The following is a 15307-nucleotide window of genomic DNA, read 5'->3' as shown; positions in this document are numbered from 1 at the left end:
CTGAACGAAACATTCGTTTGAGATGTTCAGTTCTTAATAAACATAAAAGATAGCGGGATTTAATTTCAATTTTGATTTAACTGCATAAGTGAACTAAGCGAATAGTTCATGACCGACTGAATAGCTGAACGAGTGAACTAAATTACCGAATGAACGAGTGAACTTGTTCAGCAAATTGAACTAGAAATCCGCACTCTACTATATAGTATCCCAGTATTAGCCGAAATCGGTTCATATCGAAAATAGACAAAGAACTATAAGAACTATCCGATGAAATATGTTGAAATGAATCTTTAAATAATATTTAAAATTAATTTCAGCAGACCTTTGATTCAGTTACAGCTGAAGACATGAATTGAACAAGGAGAGAAAATAATCTCGATCCGCACATTTTCTAGAAACTCGCTTTTTTTTTAAACATAGCATTTATTTTCAATAGATTTTTGTTCATTTTGCGTAGGTTTAAGCATACAATATAATAATATGATTTATAATTGGATTTTTCATTTTCCTTTTAACAATAATTGCGCATGGCATATAGACAAATATATATATTTATATAATTATATTTATTGTTCATTAACGTTAACATGCGCATGATATTGGAAACACGTAAATCGTTTTTGATTTATAAAAAAGATGTAAATTTTCAACATTCAATTATAAAGCCGAAAAGGATGGGAAACTCAAACAAAAATGCTTCGAAAAATCGTTTCTTGTTTTGTTTTCAGTTTCTCTCACTTTTTTTTAATTTTCTTTTTTTTTTTTTTTTTTTTTGATTTTAGTTGAATTTTAGTAGAAATGCAGTAAAATGGGGGGAGCTGAAAAAGTTGGCGTAGGAAACGGTTTTAGTTTAGCATCTAATTATTTCGAATAGATGGATTATAATTCTCAACAGGTGCCCGCTCGGGAGCTAGGCTCCTTTTAAATAGTTACAATAAACTGTTATTTTTCACGTTGCAAAAATAATAATAAATATAATAAAAGGAACAAAAATATATCTAGCAAGCTTTAGCATTTGTTTTTTTTTTTTGGCTTAAAGGCAATGTGCACAAGCATATACGTATATAATATCAGAGAGATATCTTGACATATATAGTATACATGCATATAAAAAAAATCAAGAAAATTATATATATATATATATATAATATAAGATAAAGTAGCTTTCAATTTGTCATCGCTCTCGTCATGCGAGTTAATTAGGCAACAATTTCCGTTAACAATTAGTTCTTGCTGCTAGACATCAGTTAGATATTGTTTATATATATATATCTATATATATATATATATATATAGTTATGTTAGAGAGTTTGAAAAAGGCCGCATAGAGCACACAAAGGCAACAGAGTTACAACATCAAAAACACACACATACACACGCACACACAGTTACACATATTTATATATATATATAAATATATATGACTTAATAGTACAAATACAAGATATAGCGCATAGATATTGACACACACACACACACACACACACACATGCAACAAAATTGTCAAGTTTTTCTTTAAGTTTTCTTTTTGTTATTTTCTTTGCTTAGCTTTTAGTTCATTTCAGCTGTTTGGAATCGCATTTCGTATAATCTAGTATGTATATATATATATATGTATATATGTATATATATTGTGTAAAATGTTATTTGCTATATACGTAATGCTGGGGCTTTGTTCTATGTAGCATTTGGACTCGAACATAGCATAAGGATGCATAATTTGTTCAATTAACAATAATTTCAACTGATTAATCTTTGCTGGATTACAATTACAAAGGTTGCCTAACACACATATATATATATATATATATATATATATATATATATAGTCCTGCTCTTACATGGCAAAGCTCAGCTGGAGCGCGTTGCGCAGCTCGTTTAGCACCATGGAGCCAATGACCATCTTCTCGCAGTTGACCAGCAGGGTGAGCGCGTCATCGGTTTGCCATTGCAGCGTGAGCAGCACCAGACTCTTGGAGCTCAAGGTTTGCCCCGCAAAGCAATGCAGCTGCTCCGCCGGCGAGCTGTATGTGTGCGCCACATTGAGGCATTCGTATACCTTTTGCTTGAGGGCCAACAGATCGATTTGGTCACGCTGCATGCCGCGCAGCTCGCACTGATGCTCGTTCATGCCGCGCAGCTTGGCACGTTCCTCCCGGTGGCAGCTTTCGCCGATTTGCACCGAACGCACCAGCTCGCCCACCGGCGGCTTTAGCTGGACGCGTGCACTGCCGCCGCTGGAGATTAGCTCGAAGTCGATCGCGTGCGTTGTATCGTTGAAATCCACGCCCAGTATGCCGCTCGCCAGCTGCTGCGGCTGCAGCTGTGCTATGGGCGCAAATTCGCTGAGGTGCATGCCCGGCGGCAGCTGCTGCTGGCCCATGCGTATGCTGGTTAGCTCCTGGTCGCTGCGATTCTGAAACTGCAGCTCAATGGAGCACATGGCCGATGAGTAGAGATGCGGTGCACGTGTGAAGCGATACGAGAGCTGCAAGCCATGTCCGCTGACCTTGTTCAGCAGCTCCTTGTGCTTGAACTCCGTGTGCGAGGGTCCAACCAATTCGATCTGATTGCGCGCCTGCTGCGGCTGCAAGGCAGCCTGGCCAGGCATCATTGGTGTGCCTGTAAATAGTTGATGCATGAGTATAAGTTGTGGCAAGAGCGTACAACGAAGAGAGCTTTAAGAGCACTTGAGAGCTTACAGAGAGCTTTATTGTATTAAGAGCCTTTACAAATAGTTTAGTTTGAGCTTTATTGAATTAAGTGGAGCTTTAAGCGGCTTTTATTGCATTAAATAGAGCTTAGAGCGAGCTTTTTGTATTATGTGAAGCTTTAATCGGCCTTTATTGCATTAACAAGAGCTTTTAGTATATTAAATAAGGCATTAAGCGGACTTTATTGCGTTAAATAAAGCTTAAAGCGGCCTTTATTGCATTAAATAGAGCTTTAAGCGGCCTTTATTGAATTAAATAGAGCTTTGAGCGAGCTTTTTGTAATATGTGAAGCTTTAATTGGCCCTTATTGCATTAACAAGGGCTTTTAGTGTATTAAATAAGGCATTAAGCGAACTTTATTGCATTAAATAAAGCTTAAAGCGGCCGATCTCTTTTCATTTCTCACTTTTACCCATTAAAGAAATTTTATTGCTAAACTGTTCTAAGGATTTGAGCTTTAAGCAAGACTTGTTTTAATCTTAAAGCTCAGCTTACAATATATTCATTTAAAGTTTTGCCTTGCTTTCAATTTCTCTCTCTCTCTCTCTCCCTCCCTCTTTTTTTCTCACGCTTTTTCATTCTCTCTCCCTCTCTCTTTCCCTCTCTTTCATTTAAATATATATGCTTTTGTATAGAACATCCTACATCATATTTTCACAATATCAATATGAGTTTTGAGACATGGCTTTTAAAGCATAGCTGGAAAATTATACCAGAGTGAATGTGAGCTTACCTGGCGTTAGGAATCCACCCAGCGAGGGCGTCATCACAGGCCCAATGGGCGGTATATCGTACAGATCGAGCAGCAGATCCAAACTGCTTTTGGCTGGCGGCTGCGGCTCCACCGGCTGCTGCTTCTGCTCAGCCGAATCCTTTAGCTTCTGCTGCTGCTCGCTGTCGCTGCCCGAATCGCTGCTGTCGCCGTCGCTGCCGCTGTAGAGCGAGGATTCGCCGCTGTCGGAGGTGCCTGAATCACCAACAGCATTGTTGTTTAGATTATGCGGAACCGTTGCGGAACTGGCGCCGGCGGCATCATCGGTTGGATTGCTGCTGGTCTCATCGATCAGCTTGGGCGCCGCAATGGGAGCCTTTGGTGTCTTGGTTTGTGCCGGTTTGAGCTGATCATCCTCCTGTTCGCTGTCGCTGCCGGATGAGCTGTCACTGCTGGAGTCGCTGCTGCTGCCACTGGACTCGGAATAGGCGGATGACTTCTCCGACTCGGATAGGAAGCTCTTCTCGCGCGCCTCCTTGCCAGCGCCCTTGGTTGAGGAGGACTTGCTGCGGGCGGGACTTTCACCGGGCAGCTTCTCCTGCATGTAGCCGGCAATGTTGCGCACACTGGAATCGGGTGCCAGCACGGGAAATGCGGGCAGTTCCTTGTAGCCCGTCGCTTGCATATTCAGATAGTGCGATAGAGAGCCCAGCTGATAGTTGTTGCTGTCACGGTATTTGCTTTCCGGCACGGGTGCCGGCTTGGCAGCCAGAAACACCTGACGTGCATGCTCCGTAAGCACAGTGGTGCCGCCGCTGGCGGGGAAGATGAACTGGCGCAGAAAACGTGCCCGATCACGGACATCATAGTTGGTATCGTAGCGGGCCAGCGTGAACACATACTGGCAGAGCAGCGACGTCTGCGCCGGATTGGTCAGATAGAGCTTGACGCCCAGATTGAGCACCTGCAGCTTGACTACATCCTGCTCGTCGACAAACGACTTGGCCATCTTTCGCAGCACATCTGGCGCTATAAGCGGCACCTTCTCATTGTATTCGCCAATTAGCCAAATAATGGCCGCACGCGCAGCCGCCACATTGATGTAGTCAATCAGCTTGGCCATCTGGGTGATAATCTCGTAGTGCTCGGCGGCCTTGCTCTGCAGCAGCTTCTTGATGACCACCACGCTCTCGGCCACGACGTGCTCTGTGTGAACAACAAGACATATTTGCTTATAAACATATACAAATCTTTAACAAAGTTTCAAAGCTTACCATCATGATTGGAGAGCAGATGCACAAGACCGCTGAGGCAAGTCTCGGTGACCGCCTTGATGCTGGCTGCACAGCGTCCGATGGCCTGAATGGTGGCCGCCACAAACGGACGATCGTTGCTGGAGATGTAGGTCTGGAATTCGCGCAAGATGAGCGAGATGCTCGAGGCAGACGCCAGATTGGTGAGTATGTCCAGCTTGAGTAGCTTGATGTGCGTGGGATCGCTGGTGCGCACAAAGAACGACTTCAGATGCGGCTCAAAGATGACCTTGCGACGGCCCGACATCGATGCAATGCAATTGAGCACCACGCTCTGCACCTCCTTGTGCGAACGCAACAGCCGTATCAGAGCCTTGGCTATTAGCTGCACCTCATTGCGGGGCGCCACATGATGATACAGCTGGGCCACGGCCATCACGACGGAGGCATTGCGTGACTGCAGCAGCGGCTTGGTCTGGCGCAGCAGCAGGCGATGGTCCAGGTCGATGTGGTAGTTGTTGCTGCTATTGTCATTGTCTTTGTCATTGTTGTTGCTGTTGTTGTTGCTCGCTTTGCTGGACTTAGCCTTGTCCTTGCCAGTGGCTGTGGCCTCGTCCTCGCTGGTAGCATCCGCATCGCTGCTGGAATTGGACGACTCATCATAGAAGCGCTCATTTGAGGGTGCATCCGCGTCCAGAGCCTCATTCTGGCCCGGCTCCTCGTCCGCATTGGGATCAACGAACTGGGTGCGTGCATAGCGCGTCAGCATATTGATAATAATCACCTGACCCCATTCATCCACATCCACCAGTAGATTGCACAGCTTGCGATAGTTCTTGTGAATGAGATCTACGCGTTCCGGGCAAACCTGTCGAATTCGAAACCAATTGAACCAATCGCAAATGTGCGTCAGTCAGGTGCAGGAGCAATCTTACCTCATCAAAGGCCATGACGGCAGAGCCCACCACCAGCGTGGTGCGATCCGAGAGCAGCTTCTCAATGACCGTGACCAGCTCGTCCTTTTGGTCGGCGTCCAGAGAGTATAGCTTGGGTATGGCATGCGCTGCCGTCTTGCGTACATATGCGCTCAGATCCGCGGCGCTGTCGCGGATTGCCAACATAACAATGGGCACAATCATGCCGACTCGTATGGAAGAGAGGACGCGCAGTGCTGAGGCGCGTATTAACTGATTGGGATCCTTTAGGGCGCGCTGGAATGTTGATATGGAGAGCAGTGCCAAATCCTGCTGTTCCTCGGCATAGCGCACCAAATAGACATACACCAGTTTCTTCACCTCAATATTCTTGGAGACGACATTCTTGACGACAGCCGGAAACAGATCGCTGGCATCACGCCCGCGGGCTATCATGCCAATGATGCGCTTCATCGCCTCCAGCTTGAGGCCATCCTTATTGCTATCCAGCATCTGCTTCAGGTCGTCATGCTTGCGGCCATCGCTCTGAAAGAATGCGGCACCGCTGGCCGGATCGGCGCCGAACTCCACGTCCAGCCCGATTTGGGGTCGATCGCCATAGGCGGCCACCGAAAACGGATTGCTGGCTGCGTTCTGTTGCATCTTGCCGGGGGATCCCAATTCCCAATTGGAGATTCAATTATTGTTCTTATTTTCTGTGCTATTTTGTGCAGTGCGTGTCTGTGTGCGTGTGCGTGTGTGTACGTGTGTGTGTGTGTGTGTGTGTGGGGAGGGGGCGTGCGAAAACGGTGAAAGCGTTGTCTGAAACCTGCTGATACACTGTTACACTCCACTTGGCAACGCACGGCGAATTCGTTTACATCAATTGGCAATAGTTTGTCATATCTGACACTGGACGACACACTGGCACTGCAAAATTTGTGTTATTACTCGATAACAAGTGTCCACGAGTACGATTACGGTATCGATAACAGTCGATTGCCTGGTTTTTCATATCTGCTTCTGTTTCCACTATGAAAACATTTAGAAAGTTTGGTATCCAATATCGAATAGAGACTGCGTTTATGACACGCAACAAGCCAATAATTATTTTACAATTGTTTAAGCTACGAAAAAGACTCAATCAATAATTTGATTAAATTCGTTGTTAATTGTAAAGATATTGTTTATTATCCAACACATCAATAATCGTAATCAAACATATGGAACCAATGTATCGAGTAGAAAGCTGCCAGTGCTCTGCTCCGTTTATCGTCAACAAAGTATCGATTATCGATGCAGGCTGAGCAGCAACAACAACAACAATAGCCGCCGTGTAGTTGTTAAAGCAGACCAGACTTAGCCAGTGCCGCTGTCACGTCAATTAATGGACACAACTAATATTTAAAAGAACAGAAATTAACTCTGGCAAGTAACATGAACTTCCCGCTGTCGAATGCCAACAAGGATACGCTGCGAGCGGCCTGCAAGAAGTGCGGCTACGCAGGTCACCTGACTTACCAATGCCGCAATTTTCTCAAGGTAAGCAAAAGCCGCAAAGCAAAACTAAATACATATATAGAAAAAAAAAATCAAATAAAATCACGTCGCCCAGGTTGATCCCAACAAAGAAATACTGCTCGATGTGGAAAGCACCAGCTCGGACTCGGAGCTGGACTACTTGACACCGCTAACAGAGCTGCGGGCGCAGGAGCTCAAAGGCGCCGGCGGTGCTGCGGGCGACATTGTACCAGCTGCAGCAACAAAAACAACTGCAAGCAAGCCAGATAAGAAAAGCAGCAACAAATTTAGTAGCAGCAAACGCAGCAGCAGCAGCAGCAAAACAGCCGTCACCTCGGCGACAAAGCACACAAAAACGGAGCGGCACAAGAAGCGCAAGAGAAAGAGCAAGAAGCACAAGGAGGCTAAGATAAAGGCCAGCAGCAAGGAGTCGGCCAAAAAGCATAAGAATAAACGCAGCAGCAAGAAATCAAAGCGTCGTCGAGCTGCCAGCACCAGCAGCAGCAGCAGTAGCAGCAGCAGCAGTTCCAGTAGTAGCTCATCCACATCATCGGACAGCGACTCTTCGAGCTCGGATTTGTCCAGCAGCGACACGGAATCGGATTCCAGCGACAACGAGGAGTCCAGCACCAGCGAGTCGGATGAATACGGGCGCAAAAAGAAGCGTCAGGGCAAATACAAACGCAAAGCGGAGACGACAGCGCCGCGACGCAAGAAGGCAAAGGCCAAACGCAAGCGACATCGCGTTGCCTCCGGCGGCGGCAGCGGCAGAGGCGCCGGCAATGGACCAGGCGCCAGCAAATACCTCAGCAGCCTCAGCGATAGCAGCACCAACTAGCAACGACTACCCAAAGCACTTTATGGCATTTAGTTTGTTTAACATATTAGTTAAAAGGATAACAAAGGAGACGATGAGTTGAGAATAGAGCAACCTCTAGGCTAGTTATATACGATATAAATACATATATTACATCTGACGGCAATGTGAGCACACCTGGCGGGCGGTTCAGCTAAACTGCGCTTCCTCAATTCACAGCAGACTGTCCCATCTATGCCACACACACTCACACTCACACACACACCCTCACACTCACACACATTTAGACTTGTCTTAGTGTTAAGGTAACGATCCTCCTAAAAATGTTTCCATTCTTTGCAAATACAACAAATTCGAATGTACAAATTTGTTTAGTACATAAATCTACATCTATATTGTTCTGTTAATCTGGATGGGCTACAAATCCGACGGACGCCCGCCATGTCGGCATGTCTTCCGGATCCACATTTCGAGCCTGCTTTATATATAGTCGTAAAAATAGCAGAAACAGATTCTACATTCATTTATACTTAATGATAAATCGAAATATTTTCATTTTAGTGCTAAAAAAAAGGTCTGTTTCTTGAATTCCACAACTTTTCTAATAAAATATGAACGTCATGTAACTTTTGAGAAGAATGGACAGTTACAAATCAAAAATCTAACTGTAAGCGCAGCAGCTGGCAAGCCGAACTTAGCAGCTGTGACGTCACGCGTTTGCCATGTGCCACCACCACTTGTTTGGCGCTACCTTTTCGAGTAAAGCATGAAGCTTGAATGGGTTTGCGGCCAGCGCCAAGCCAACAGGAATTATCTTTGTTGATGAACTGCATCAAAATTTATTTGCATGTCGGAATGCGTTGGTCCAAAATGTTTTTTTTTCTATACATATGCGTCGATTACCAACTATGATAATTTAGTATCCAACTTATGACGTAGATAACACTTAACTAAACGTGCTCTCACACACACACAGGCACACACACACATATATATATATAACACACGATAAAAAGATACAAATATAATACACGAATAGTCATTGATCAAAATAACAATGCCTAATCTTTTAGAGCGGCGAGGAGGCAGCTGTCGGAGCAGTCGATATATTAGCTGGTAAATTGCTGCCGCTGGTCGTATAATTGAGCAGAGCGGTCTGCAGGGCGGACAGGCGGCGCTCCAGTCCAGAAATCTTGGTCAAATACTGCTCACAATTGCCGCAATTGCCGGCAGCGAATAGAGGATTGGGCGCAACGTTGGCCACGGCTGTGACGGCAGCGTTGCCCTGGTTCGACATGGCCGCGAGTAGCGCTGCATTTTGCAGCTTCAGTTCATTGTTTTGGGCGAGCAGCTCCTCGCAGAGGGCACAGGTGGAGGCGCGCAGATCGGCGAGTGCCTGCTCCTTGGCCTTGAGGCTCTTCATAAGCGAACGATTCTCCTTTTTAAAGTCGAGCAGCTTCTGCTCGAGCTCAAGCAGCTCATCCTCGTTATCGGTGACGCCGCGCGTTGTGTCCAGGCTGTCGCTGAACTGTTGTATGCTGTTATTGTTGGCCAATCGACTCATCGCTTGCAATATGGTGTCCATTTTCTTGGACTCATTTTGGTCGGCCGTGACAGAGACAGAGTTGGAGTCGCCGCCGTCATTGAACGGGACATTGCTGCTGCTGGCCAGTCGGCACATTGCCTGCAATATGGTGTCCATCTTCTTGTCCATGGCATGCCCAGTGGCACGCTGCTCATCGAGATAGACCTCCAGCTTGCTTGTGGGCGATGCAGTCAATATGTTCTGGGGTGTTATGGCCAGCGATACGGCACTGCTGCTGGCTGCCAGCGGCATTAACGAATTGTTGGCTGGACGCGCCCGATGTGTGGTAATGATGTCCTCGTTGGACTGTGTCGACTCGCTTTCGCTGTCGTAACTGGTTGCCACTGTGGTCGCTTCAGCTGTGGATGTAGCCGAGATTGAGATTTGGTGACGCGGCAACGGCTGTGGCAGTGTGCTCGATGTTGGCGGCGGCGTGCTGGCGTTCGCTTTGCTGGCCTGCGCCTCGTTGCGCATCTCCTCGATGGGCAGACCCAGCTTGATCAGTGCATCGGTGAACTCCTCCTCATCCTTGGCCAGCTCAAAGCGCAGACTCCAGAAGCGCTGCTCATCATCGTAGAACTGCATATACGATTCACGCAGTATCACATTCGATGGACCGGCACGGGGCGACGATGACTGTGTCGATTTTGTTAGCAGCAGCGTGCTCAGCAGCTGGGTGCGACTCTTGTAGACAACCAGCTTGGCGGCGCCGGCGCCATTGCGTGACAGCGCCACGCCCACACGTCCCACATTATCACTGCCATTGTAGCCCTGCGCCACCTTGGCCACAACAGTATTCCAGCTCTCGACGGTCATCAGTTCCTGCTTGTTGCGCGGCACAGAGGAATGTATTTTTGATTTGTGCTTTTGCTGCTGTTGCTGATGCAGCTGCTGCTGCTGTTGTTGTTGCTGCTGCTGCTTGTTGGTTGACTGCGGTTGATAGCGCAAGTTGCTGGTTTCGTTTTGCAGCGGCTTGTCATCGTCCTCGAAAATCTGGCGCAGATTACGGGGGCCCTCAGTGCTGGAATTGGCCAGAATTGATGCGTTTGTTTGGCTTTATTGTGCAGCTTACCTGTGCAGCTTCTCAAAAAAGTCCTGATAGTTGTCGCGCCCAAATTCCATTTTAATTTTGCTCCTTCTCAGCTCTGCTCTATATCGAATAGGTTTACTATTTGAAAATGTTTTGCTTCGTTTCACTGCCCAAGGGTCGGCCAGATCTGGCAGCGCCTGCTGTGTCAAACACAGCTGTTTTCAGGGCACACTGTTTTAATTTTAGTATTTTTTGTATGCGGTATTTTTTGGTTGCAAATATTTGAACTTTTCAGTGTTTGAAAACGGGCACAGAACGAAAAATACACGTAAATGCTGGTAAATTGCGTACCGTTAGTTTCAAAAGTTGAATCTGACATGCATATAAGTAAAAATGCAAATGGGTTGAACTAAAATTGTTAAACGGTAATTAAAGCCATTCTTGTTATGGTCACAAAAAGATTTTGACAAAAATGGTGGACAGAACTATATATAAATACAAAAATTAAGTGAAATTTTGTTATTGGCATTAGAAAATACAATCGCATTTAAAATATTGATTTATTTTATAACATTTATATATTTAATGGTTTGTTTTAAATATAGTTCTACTTGAGCTTAAAATTATTTTGACGTCGCAACACGAAACTGTCCAAGATTATTTGTTTAGGGCTTAAAATTAATTATTAAGATTTGAATGGCTTGAACAATAAATGCAGCATACAATTGGCGAAAACGTGCAAACAAAAAAAAATATGGAAACTAAATATATACGTTTCTATCACTAAATGAGTAACAATTAACAATTATCCTAGAAAGCTTTTTCAATGTATAACTTAAGCTGACTGTCATTTGATGTACAATCGGGCGATAAAATGTTGAAAGCAGACACTTCACTTAAGAGCCGCTGGGGCTCGCATAGAGACTCGACTGTAAATAGAGAATATGAGAGCATGCAAAGTCTAAATTTGTTTGTATTTGTACTGAGAAACTAACTCAACTCATGCGGCAATCTAATCCCTCTGGTTTTGACCGACGCGTTTCTGATTCGGCGCCGGCAGCGGCGGAAAATTTGCCGTATATAGCTTGGAATCGTCACACACTGGCGCCGTCATCTGACCCGACTGTGACGAAGATGATGACGCCGATGACAACGGCAGCGCCGGCGGCGGCGGTGGTGGCGGTGGCGGCGGAGGCGGCGGTGGTGGCGGCGGCGGCGTTGATTGTACCACAGCTGCAGCTAGTTCCGGCTCTTGATACTAGGAAGTGATCAGAACAGGAGGTTCAATGTGTGCCTCTGTGGCCCAAAGAGTCCAACGTACCTGCGGCATGGCGACTGTCTGCCAGTTGTCAATGTGTCCATTGGCCTGAAACATGTCCGAGGGCGACGGTGGCGGCGGCGGCGGCGGTGGCGCCGGCATTGGCAGCGGTGCCGCCGTAAGACCCGCCGGCGGATAAAGACTGCGCCTATAGCGTCTGCCCATGGGCATCTCAAAGAAACGCTCGCCGTGTATGGCATACATTTGGGCTGCGTCCAGATCCTCCTGCGACATGTTCACCGTGACCAGCTCCAGGTTGCCCATGTTGCTGTTGCTGTTGCTGCTGCTGTTGCAGATGCTGGCGGTGGGGCTGTTGCTGGCGTGCAGGTGTATGTTGCCGCTGTGATAGCGCCCGTTGCAGCAGCAATGCTTGCAATATTTGCGCGCTGCATTGTTGTTATTGTTGTTGTTGTTGTTGTTGCTGTTGTTGTTGTTGTTGGTGTAGCTGTTGCCCTTGTAGAAGCGACCAGGATAGAAATGTGGGCGTGGCTTGGGCGGCCTGTACTGCTGCCAGTGCCACGGCTGCTGCTGCTGCTGCTGCTGTGTTTGGCTTTGATTTATATAGCTGTAGCGCAGGTGCGCCTGCTGCGGCGGCAACTGTTGCTGCTGTGCATGTTGCTGCTGCACCAGCTGATACTGCACAGTGCGCGTATTGCCCCGTGCATTATAATTAACATAGCTTCTGTTGATGTAGCGTGGATTATTGCTGTTGCGCATGTAAATATTGCCATTGCTGTTGGCGGCTGTTGTTGCAGTTGCTGCTGCTGCTGCCGCCGCCGCCGCCGCCGCTGCTGCTGCTGCCATTTGCGGAGCATACTCTGAGGACGGCACCGATACGGGCACATAGAAGCCGCACAGACGCGACGCGGCCATCACAGCCCGACTGCGCTGATCCCAGCTACTTTCAGGCAATTGCTGCTGCTGCTGCTGCTGGTGTTGCTGCTGTTGGTGGAGCTGCTGCTGCTGCTGCGGCGATTGGAGCTGCGGCTCCATAACGCTCCAGATGCTGCCGCTTTGATTGTTGCCCCAGTTGGCCCAGTGGTCATTGCTGTTGATGTTCTCCCAATGGTTGTTGCGCTTCCAAATGCATTTGATGCTCTCCACAATGCTGTTCGGATTCGGATCGATGTGGGCTGCAGACGCGACGCCAACACCAGCCCCTCCGCCTCCGCTGCTGGGCTCGTATGCTTCGCATTGCTGGCGCTGATGCTGCCAGGGCAGCCACATGTCGACAGACGATGGCCGCAGGCAATGGCCATTCTCGAGCTGCTGCTCCGAGTGCGGCTGCAGCTGCTCGCGATCATTCTTGGACTTGGCCTCATAGCCGATGGGCTTTAGGCAGCTGTCCGGCAGGGCAACAGCGAGATTGGGTAGATTGCCAACAGCGCCAACGGGCTCGTCATTATTGAGATAGCTTATCTGATAGGGATTCGGCCAGAATTCATAGGATGGTATATTGCCACCGGTGCTGGGGCTGCCCGTTATCAAGGGCCCGAACGCGGTGTTCTGGAGCATGGTCAGCGTGAGGCTGGCCAGCTCCTGGTAAGGTGTATTGATGGCAAAACGTGTCAGCAGCTCGTTAACCGATAGATCCATCTGCTCTGCTTCGCCGCTAGCCTCCAAGGGCTTATCATCTGGCATGGGCTCGGGGGATGCGTGCTCCTCTACGCTGCTGCTGCTGCTGCTGCAACTGCTAGCTGACTCCGGCGGTGCCTCCGGCGGCGATGGTGGTGGAGGTGGCGGAGGCGGCGGCGGCGGAGGTGGTGGAGGTGGTGGTGGCGGCGTCTCCATATCAACTGCTGGCTCAAGGCTACAGGCGCTGGCATACGAAACGGTTGGTGAGATTTGTGGCGTGCTCGTCGATTTCAGACGCTGTCCCTGACGCTCGTTGAGACGCTCCAGATCCATGAAGTTGCCCAGAGTCAGTGGCACATTGCGATGATAATAGCACTCTAGATCACGATCAATGGGCGGCACAGAGCAGGAGCCAAAATTCATGCGTCGATTATCTATAAAGATGACCACAGCAATTATTCATGTTCATTATGATGCTATGTTGAATGTATTTTCACAAAATTCAAAGCTCACTCAATAATAAAAACAACATGCGCATAAAAAACAACAACAACGACAAAAATGTAGAAGAGCTTAAGAAAATGTTTCTTATTCGCACTCAACTGGATTAAAACTAGACAACAACAACAGAAAGAGTTAAAATAACTTCTTGAAGCAATTGTTTTTTTTTTAGCTCTTCGTTGTGTTTTTGTTTTGTACCTTGATATTTTGGAGGTTATGCTGTTTTTCACAAAGCACGTGTTTTTTTTTTTTTGTGTATTTTTAACGAATTTTTTGTGCACTTTTTTCGGTATTTTTTGTTGTCGTTTTAGACTGTTATCTGTTTTGTTTTGTTTAATTTTTGGCAATTTCTTTGTTTGCGGGCGGCAAGCACATAATACTGTGGTTGGCTAAAATGTCGTTGGCATATGGATGGGAGTCGACACCGGACCGGACGACGTCAAGACCGGCACAAAGCAGACACGCTCACTGTTTCCAGCTAATGCCAACAGCTGCGACATTGCGCTTCTGGTTTGGCATATCTTTTTCGCGTCGGGTCGCTTAGACGTTATACGCAAGAGAGTCGAGAGTCGAGAGTCGAGAGGCAGCGAGAGATCGAGACAGACAGAGAGAGAGAGAGAGAGAGAGAGTAAGAGTCAGCTGACTTGAGCTTGAGATCGTTACGAATCGGTTAGAGCTTTTTTAACGGACCGAGAGCAATGCGTTGCATAATATACGCAATATGTTAGACTCGGTATGCGTTCGGTTTTAGTGGAGGTATGCAAAAAGAATGATTGGCTTGCGTGAAAAGGCCTTAAGCCAAGCACTTTGTTTATGCGCTGCACATTTGTTTAAAAACTCGGTTGGTATTTGTTTATGCGGCGGCGGCGGCGGCGGCATATGACGCCTACGCCAGACGCCGACGTCAGCCGCAGTCGCCGCCTTTAACGCCGGTTACTCACCACATGCTGTTGCCGTCCCTTCTTGCTGCTGCTGCTGCTGCTGCTGTTGCTGTTGGGACTGTTGCTCCTGCGGCTTGGACTTGCAGCCACCCTTTGCAATGGCCTTGATTGGCAGCTGTGTTGACATGGACTTCTTGGCCGCTATCGGTATCTAAAATGTGGCTTAAGCTCATATGGTTTGCTGAAATCCCTTGCCCGGCAAACTGACCCGCATCAATTACCTTTTTATTTGTTGATATTAGCTGCAGTTCGTCAACTTCTTCAGCTTCACTGTCAACGTCTGCGTCGACGCCAGTTTCGCTATCCGTGTCGGTTTGATAATAGATTTGTCCAATACGATTGAATAATTGCACCTTCTTTCTTTTACGCTGTCGCTTGGTCAAATATTTCATTTTTCTCTCACTTCGCCACAATACGCACTCT

General features: G+C 47.2%; 4 protein-coding genes across 4 annotated transcripts; 1 reads left to right on the top strand and 3 right to left on the bottom strand.

Moving 5' to 3' along the window:
* Positions 1 to 470: 470 nt before the first annotated feature.
* On the bottom strand, positions 471 to 6527 carry LOC115768018 (AP-3 complex subunit beta-2). Its single transcript, XM_030712431.1, has 4 exons — positions 5618 to 6527; positions 4704 to 5550; positions 3451 to 4635; positions 471 to 2625 (listed from the first exon to the last, which is right to left on the bottom strand). The coding sequence occupies exons 1-4, from the start codon at positions 6257 to 6259 to the stop codon at positions 1841 to 1843; spliced, it is 3459 nt and encodes a 1152-aa protein (XP_030568291.1). The 5' UTR covers positions 6260 to 6527; the 3' UTR covers positions 471 to 1840.
* A 407-nt stretch (positions 6528 to 6934) lies between these two features.
* LOC115768009 (protein SREK1IP1) lies at positions 6935 to 8418 on the top strand. Its single transcript, XM_030712420.1, has 2 exons — positions 6935 to 7138; positions 7212 to 8418. Exons 1-2 carry the CDS (start codon positions 7034 to 7036, stop codon positions 7953 to 7955), a joined length of 849 nt encoding a protein of 282 aa, XP_030568280.1. The 5' UTR covers positions 6935 to 7033; the 3' UTR covers positions 7956 to 8418.
* A 343-nt stretch (positions 8419 to 8761) lies between these two features.
* LOC115768028 lies at positions 8762 to 10695 on the bottom strand. Its single transcript, XM_030712450.1, has 2 exons — positions 10592 to 10695; positions 8762 to 10540 (listed from the first exon to the last, which is right to left on the bottom strand). The coding sequence occupies exons 1-2, from the start codon at positions 10639 to 10641 to the stop codon at positions 9004 to 9006; spliced, it is 1587 nt and encodes a 528-aa protein (XP_030568310.1). The 5' UTR covers positions 10642 to 10695; the 3' UTR covers positions 8762 to 9003.
* Positions 10696 to 11174: 479 nt separating this feature from the next.
* Positions 11175 to 15276, bottom strand: LOC115767981 (putative uncharacterized protein DDB_G0277255). The gene is made up of 5 exons (XM_030712379.1): positions 15106 to 15276; positions 14885 to 15035; positions 11871 to 13876; positions 11545 to 11807; positions 11175 to 11478 (listed from the first exon to the last, which is right to left on the bottom strand). Exons 1-4 carry the CDS (start codon positions 15274 to 15276, stop codon positions 11562 to 11564), a joined length of 2574 nt encoding a protein of 857 aa, XP_030568239.1. The 3' UTR covers positions 11175 to 11478; positions 11545 to 11561.
* Between the last annotated feature and the right edge of the window lie 31 nt (positions 15277 to 15307).

This window comes from Drosophila novamexicana, unplaced genomic scaffold (genome assembly GCF_003285875.2).
Source record: "Drosophila novamexicana strain 15010-1031.04,08,12 unplaced genomic scaffold, DnovRS2.1 tig00001554-arrow-arrow-pilon, whole genome shotgun sequence".
In the NCBI taxonomy this organism is placed as follows: domain Eukaryota; kingdom Metazoa; phylum Arthropoda; class Insecta; order Diptera; family Drosophilidae; genus Drosophila; species Drosophila novamexicana.
The sequence above is the reverse complement of the archived record's forward strand: the minus strand, read 5'-3'. Positions and strand labels throughout refer to the sequence as shown.

What these genes read in the sequence shown, in the direction of transcription:
- LOC115768028 (XM_030712450.1), bottom strand. Translation starts at nt 10,641, where the DNA reads ATGGAATTTGGGCGCGACAACTATCAGGACTTTTTTGAGAAGCTGCAC. An exon ending in TTTTTTGAGAAGCTGCACAG is followed by an intron (nt 10,541 to 10,591) that starts GTAAGCTGCACA and finishes GGCCAATTCCAG; the next exon opens with CACTGAGGGCCCCCGTAATC.
- LOC115768009 (XM_030712420.1), top strand. Translation starts at nt 7,034, where the DNA reads ATGAACTTCCCGCTGTCGAATGCCAACAAGGATACGCTGCGAGCGGCC. An exon ending in AATGCCGCAATTTTCTCAAG is followed by an intron (nt 7,139 to 7,211) that starts GTAAGCAAAAGC and finishes CACGTCGCCCAG; the next exon opens with GTTGATCCCAACAAAGAAAT.
- LOC115767981 (XM_030712379.1), bottom strand. Translation starts at nt 15,276, where the DNA reads ATGAAATATTTGACCAAGCGACAGCGTAAAAGAAAGAAGGTGCAATTA. An exon ending in TAATATCAACAAATAAAAAG is followed by an intron (nt 15,036 to 15,105) that starts GTAATTGATGCG and finishes GCCACATTTTAG; the next exon opens with ATACCGATAGCGGCCAAGAA. An exon ending in AGGGACGGCAACAGCATGTG is followed by an intron (nt 13,877 to 14,884) that starts GTGAGTAACCGG and finishes TCATCTTTATAG; the next exon opens with ATAATCGACGCATGAATTTT.
- LOC115768018 (XM_030712431.1), bottom strand. Translation starts at nt 6,259, where the DNA reads ATGCAACAGAACGCAGCCAGCAATCCGTTTTCGGTGGCCGCCTATGGC. An exon ending in CCGTCATGGCCTTTGATGAG is followed by an intron (nt 5,551 to 5,617) that starts GTAAGATTGCTC and finishes CGAATTCGACAG; the next exon opens with GTTTGCCCGGAACGCGTAGA. An exon ending in GGGTGGATTCCTAACGCCAG is followed by an intron (nt 2,626 to 3,450) that starts GTAAGCTCACAT and finishes AACTATTTACAG; the next exon opens with GCACACCAATGATGCCTGGC.